The sequence below is a fragment of the Gekko japonicus genome, unplaced genomic scaffold (genome assembly GCF_001447785.1).
Source record: "Gekko japonicus isolate JY-2015 unplaced genomic scaffold, Gekko_japonicus_V1.1 scaffold384, whole genome shotgun sequence".
Taxonomy (NCBI): domain Eukaryota; kingdom Metazoa; phylum Chordata; class Lepidosauria; order Squamata; family Gekkonidae; genus Gekko; species Gekko japonicus.
This window is the reverse complement of record NW_015175980.1, coordinates 1,020,029-1,025,870: the sequence shown is the minus strand read 5'-3', so window position 1 is coordinate 1,025,870 and position 5,842 is coordinate 1,020,029. Positions and strand designations below refer to the sequence as shown.

Sequence of the window (5,842 nt, the reverse complement as noted above, 5' to 3'; positions counted from 1 at the left end):
ATCTGTAGTTATAAATATTGACTATTTTTTATTGTTCCAATTGATTAGTGAAAGTTAAAGTAATGGTTGGTCTATTTGAAACAACAGGTTTGGGATATCTGTAATGCTCTAACTGAAGGTTGAGGGGGGAAAATAACTTATAGGGCAGTTTGATTTTTAGAGTGGGCTTTACAGGGAGAAAAAATAATAATAATAGTAATGGGCTGATCTCCTAGAGAAGATGTAGAAGATTTACTATGTGAGAGAAAAGATGGAGTTACATAGAGTAAGGTGAAAACATATTGGCACTGTAAAGCTAAGAAAAATATAAAATACTATGTCTAAGTTTGCAAGTATATGGGATTTTGAAAGCTAAAAAGGTGAAGGAATATCTTAAAGGGACCAAACTGTTATTATACAAGAAATATGTGCCCAAATTAGAACTGTTAAACTGTTGAAACACCTGTTTCTTTCCCTTTCTATTTTTATGATTATAAAACGAATTAATAATAGGGTAGCATAGATAAAATGAAATATAGCAGATAGGATATATAAAAATGAACTATATTTGGGAATAGAATTTTGATTAATGATATTTGTTGTGGAATATAAAGTTAAACAAGGAGGGAAAAAGAACTATGTATCTAAAGATGTTGTGAGCGAGACAATGTCTAGATATCTTAAAAATGTATTGCTCTTTCTGTTGTTTTGTTTTGTGTAATCCTTAAAAACTAATAAACTTTGCCCATTTGGGCAAGTATTTAAAAAAAAAAGGTCAGATGGTGGCAGAGAGAAAGAAAAGCCTCTCTAGGTAGCCCCTTCCGGGTCTCCTGCCCGCCGGGGGCTGAGTAGGCTAAGGAGCGGGACCCCGTCTGGGTCACCTGCCTGCCGGGGGTCGATAGGAACACGGGGTGCCCCTTCCGGGTCTCCTTCCGGGAAAACCTTGGAGGGCAGGGTGGAGCAGGGCCTGCAGTCCTGAGCAGGCCTGTTCTGCCACAGTTCCTAAGGTGCCACTGGACTCGAACCTAACTCTTCTGCTGCAGACCAACAGGGCCACCCTCTGAAACTACATTTAAACTAGGGGAACAGGCTGCTTTCACACATGCGAAATAATGCAGTTTTAATCCACTTCAGCAACCATTTGCAAGTGGATTTTGCCCTTTCACACAGTAAAATCCAGTTGCAGAGTTCACTGAGAGTGGATTGAAAATGAGTTATTTAGTGTGTGTGTGTGAAAGCGATATTCGGTCATGACATTGTGAGCCTATATGTATCTTTATGGCCTTCTTTCCTCCCGTTTTTTCTCTCTCTCTCTCCTGTAGTCTGTATCCGTTTGCCCAGTGTTCCATCAAGACATAACTGATCGTTGCAAAAGGGTCCAAAAAACCAAACAGATTTTTAAAAAGCTGTTTACATGTAGCTGCATGGCAGTGTTTCTACTCAAGTATTCACTGTGTTTTCAGAGTGCCAGAGATGGGCAGGAGAGGGAGAAAAGTGGCTCTGCAAAAGTGTTTGCGTGGCGCCCGCCAAGCGCCAAGGCAGAAATCCCGCCAGGTGCGTGCAGGTTAAGGAACTCATCGGCATAAATGGTTCCCCACAGTAATATCAGTAGCCATCAAAATAAACCTTTAGATCAGCATTGCCATTCTAGATGTGAGAAAAATGAAATTTTGCTGTTTGTTGCAGCACAGCCAATACAGGAATTTTTGCAGACGGGCGGGAGAAAGAAATGCAGATCGAAGAAACATCCCGAGGTTTCACTTTCATTATTTTATACGGACAAAGGGAAGAAAGTAGGTGGGTGCTCCAACGTGGTGAGAATCGGATTATGCAGAAATTTGTCTTGTGTGTGATTTAGGGGTGGATGGGCAGGGCACAAGAAAATTCGGTAATGTGGGGCCATCTCCTCCCCTCCTCGTGTAAGGTTGCCAGATCCAGGCTGGGATAAGATTGGGGGATGGAGCCTGGGGAGGACAGGGACCTCACTGGGGTACAATGCCACGGAGTCCACCCTCCAAAGCATCCATTCTCTCCGGGGGAACTGATCTCTGCAGTGTGGAGATGAGGTGTAATTCCAGGGAATCCCCAGGTCTCATCTGGACACTGGCGTACCTATTCTCGTGCCTTTGTACAAGCTGAAGGCGGTGGGCAGCAGCCCCATAGCTAAGGAGTTGGGGGGGCGAGGGGGCCACAGCCCAGGGCGTCACGGTATCCACCAAGGCAGGGGTCAGCAGCCAAGTAGGGCAGCAGAGAAGTGGGATGGCTCCAGAGACCAGGCAGAGAAGACGCCTCCTTCGCAATGTCCATCCGCGATCATGATGAAGCCGGATGGTGAGAGAGAACAGGACGGGGCGGCTCTGGGCTCCTCGCTGGGCGCACTCCAGCCTAGGTGGTAGCATTGCTTCTGCCGCCGCAGCCAGCGCGGGGCTCACCGGCTGTCTGCCTGCTCCTCCGGTGCAACTGCAGGCTCCCCGGCCACTCGCCTCCTGCCTACCCGCTGCCCTCGCTGGCTCCCTCCATTGCAAGCAAGCGAAAGTGGGGAGGGGAGGGGAGGGAAGGGGGAGGGGGGGGGGGGGAGGGGGAGCGAGCCGGGCTCCTCCGGACCTGGGTGAGGGGGCGTGGCACGGCTGCTTCAGCATTCACCCCAGTCCATCTCCAAGTGGGGGCGCTTGGAAGCCCCGGCTAAATTGTGCGCACAGCGGCTGCGGGGCTCAGCCGGGGCCCCTCCTCTCGTGTGGGTGCGCTACTGCCCTCCCCACCAGCTGTTGTTCGGCTGAGGGCAGCGACGGGGGGAGGGAGGGGGAGCCGAGGATGGGACCCGTAAAAACTGTGGGTGGGAGACATGGGCCCCACGGTAGCTACGGGCCTGGTGTGCAGGCATGCGCTCACCCAGAGCTCTTACCCAGTTCTAGATGTTAATTCTCTCCCTCATAGTTTGAACCGCTGTATTATTCCCTTTAAAAACTTCTGCCCATTTTTCAGGCTTGAAAATTATTACTTTACTGGGGGAGGGGCCGTGGTTCAGTGGCAGAGCATCTGCTTAGTATGCAGAAGGCCCCGGGTTCAATCTCTGGCATCTCCATTAAGGACCAGGTCACAGGTGATGGGAAAGACCTCTGCCTGAGACCCTGGAGAGCCACTGCTAGTCTGACTAGACAATGCTGACCTTGATGGACCGGGGCTCTGATTCACTATAAGGCAGCTCCATACGTGTGTTCATATATATTTTGGGATTCAGACATCTGACCAATTTTTTTCTCTTTGGAATGCCCTGGAAATATAGTAATGCTCTTTAAATGGGAAGAGTGGTCCTCGTGAGACTCACTGAGTACCAGTGGCCAGCTAACGTTGGGTGCAGTCTGCAAACACTTGACCCACTCTCCCCATAACAACCAACCCTTCCTTGTTTTGGCAAGATTTTGCATTCATTTGTGAACAGAAGGGGGTCACAACTCTTCACAAGGGAGAGGGTGTGGGGGGGGCAGAAAGAGGGTATCCCCATGGTAACTTTGTCAGTACACACTGGCAATGGGGCTGTGTTTCTTAATGGGCATCCCATTGAATGTGCAATACCAGCATGTCCAAAGGATCATGCTTTGGGGTTCCAGGATTAAAAACCTGGCAGTAAAAAGCGTGCATATACTTGCAGTCCCACGGCATGATCCTTTGTGCAAAAAACAGACATTTTTTGCTACAAGTAGAACACTGCAGCTTCTTTTTCCTAGGTGCAGTTTACAAAAAATATTCCAAGCCCAAATGCATGAGGAAGGCGATTCCTTTTGTTGTTCTGCCGCAGGAAGAAGAAAGGTGCTCCAGCAAAGAGGTATGGAATTATTCACCTTGCAATGCCTCAGTGCACATTACGGCCAAAGCATTAATATTTCTTCAGATGCCAGGCAGCCTGAGTATACATCACCAATGCAAAATTCTCCACCACCACCCTTTGTCTCCCAAAAGTGGCTCAGCAAATACAGCATCAAGAAACTGAAGTTAGACTTGCCCAGAATCGTTTTCGGGCCTGAGTGTTTGCATCAGAAGCAAATGGTGGAATCTTTGCACAAGAAAGTGTCGGCAAAATACTGCGACATTTTCCCCAGCATCGAAATGGAGGTAAGTGACTTCCCAATAATCTCTTCCAAATGATGTGCTCTGAAAAACCGCTGCCGGTCGAAGCCCCCTTGTCCCCTAAGAAGGCTTTTTTGGGGGGGGAGGTCAAGAACAAAATGGGCAATACTGGGGAGTGACTCCTCATTTCTCAAAGTAACGAGTCACCAGCAGCCCCTGTAAACTGACCCTCAGCTGAAAGACCAAGGGACCACGTCTCCAGCCCTACTGGGTGTTGATCACGAAGTCAACCCTGAGCCCTGACCTGGGTAGCCCAGGCAAGCCCGATCTCATCAGGTCGCAGAAGCTAAGCAGAACCGACCCCAGCAAGAGATAAGAAGGGAGATCTCCAAGGAATACCAGGGCTCAGGACGCAGAGACAGCCTTTCAAGCCACCTCTTTGAAAAACACCCAAGCCCCCTGTAGGGGTTGCCAGAAGTTGCCATGACTTCCAGGCATGCAAGCGTGCACACGCACGCATGCACACACAAATACCCAAAAAAGAAGTCAACCCTGCGAGGTAGGACGCTTGCAAGTTGAATTTCACAAGCAATTAATTGGTAGCTGTAGCCAAACTATGCCCAAGTACTGGTGTTAGATTGGACCCCCGAAACCTAAATAACATCGCAGGAGTACAGTTAATAAGGTTTGTTAAATAGAACGTGTAAAAGTATACAAATACAGAAGCAATGTAAAGTAGGGAAGAAAATAGTAAAACTAAATAGCTAACCTAGGCCACGGTCAGACATGCCATTTGGTGTGGAGGGGAAGCGAGCCTATCCCCCGCCGGTGGAAATTGACACGGCACTGTGCGATCACACATCCTTTGTAGCTGCGGGCTCAGCCAATCACTGCCCAATCAGACGGCATGTTCAGGTGAGTGGGGGTTTTTTTGCCTTTTGTTTCCCATGAGCATAAACGAGGAATCCTGCAGAGCGCAGGGGGTTGGACTAGATAACCTGCAAGGCCCCTTCCAACTCTAACGTTCTATGATTCTATGAATCACACCTCCGCACTGAAGGTTCCGCATGGAGTATGTGATTATGCTCATACTGCTAAGTTAGAGGGGGGAGGGAAACGGCACCGAGTCGGGATGGAATGAGCAGACCACCCCAACGGCACGAGAGTGTGCTTGAGCGATCAGACAGGAGAAAGTCCATCCGTAGCCCATCAGCGAGCATTAGGACCAGCAGGCCCGTAGCAAGCGTGGGGCCCTGGGGGCCCGGCCCCCCCTGCGGATTTTGTGGGCCCCCTCCCCCGCCCGTCGCTCCCCCTGTCCACCCGCTCGCTCGCTCCCCCCTTCCTCGGAGCACTCATAGGGAAAATAGACAGTAGACCTCCTCCGCTCTGCCTGCCTCCGCTGCTCCGCCCCTCCCAGCATAAGGCGGGGTTATCCGCTCCGCCTCTGCTCCTCCAACCTGACCTGCCCAGGCAGAAACTCTTCGCGCCTAAAAACGGCTGCTGCTGCACGCACGTGTTGTGAGCGAAGCTTGCTTGCAGCTGCTGCCCTTCTGGAACTGAGGTGAGTGGCTTCTTGGCATCAGGAAAAGCCCTCCCCCCAGACGGGAGCCACGGGGTTCAGCTCCAGGACCCCCCTTCCCCCCGGCTCCATAGCCCGCCCCGCCCCTTCCCTCCCCACCCCGGTAGAAGAAACGGCAGGTGAGGTGAGTGGCTTCTTGGCATCAGGAAAAGCCCTCCCCCCAGACGGGAGCCACGGGGTTCAGCTCCAGGACCCCCCCTTCCCCCCGGCTCCATAGCC

The 5,842-nt window shown here is 50.6% G+C and overlaps 1 protein-coding gene across 1 annotated transcript in view; it reads left to right on the top strand.

Moving 5' to 3' along the window:
• Window positions 1–5,842, top strand: part of VWA3A (von Willebrand factor A domain containing 3A) — a 60,631-nt gene that overhangs the window by 37,734 nt on the left and 17,055 nt on the right. The window contains exons 21-24 of the mRNA XM_015426191.1: window positions 1,443–1,533; window positions 1,666–1,776; window positions 3,705–3,802; window positions 3,937–4,089. Of these exons, the coding sequence (XP_015281677.1) occupies window positions 1,443–1,533; window positions 1,666–1,776; window positions 3,705–3,802; window positions 3,937–4,089 (453 nt within the window). The remainder of the gene's footprint in view (window positions 1–1,442; window positions 1,534–1,665; window positions 1,777–3,704; window positions 3,803–3,936; window positions 4,090–5,842) is intronic.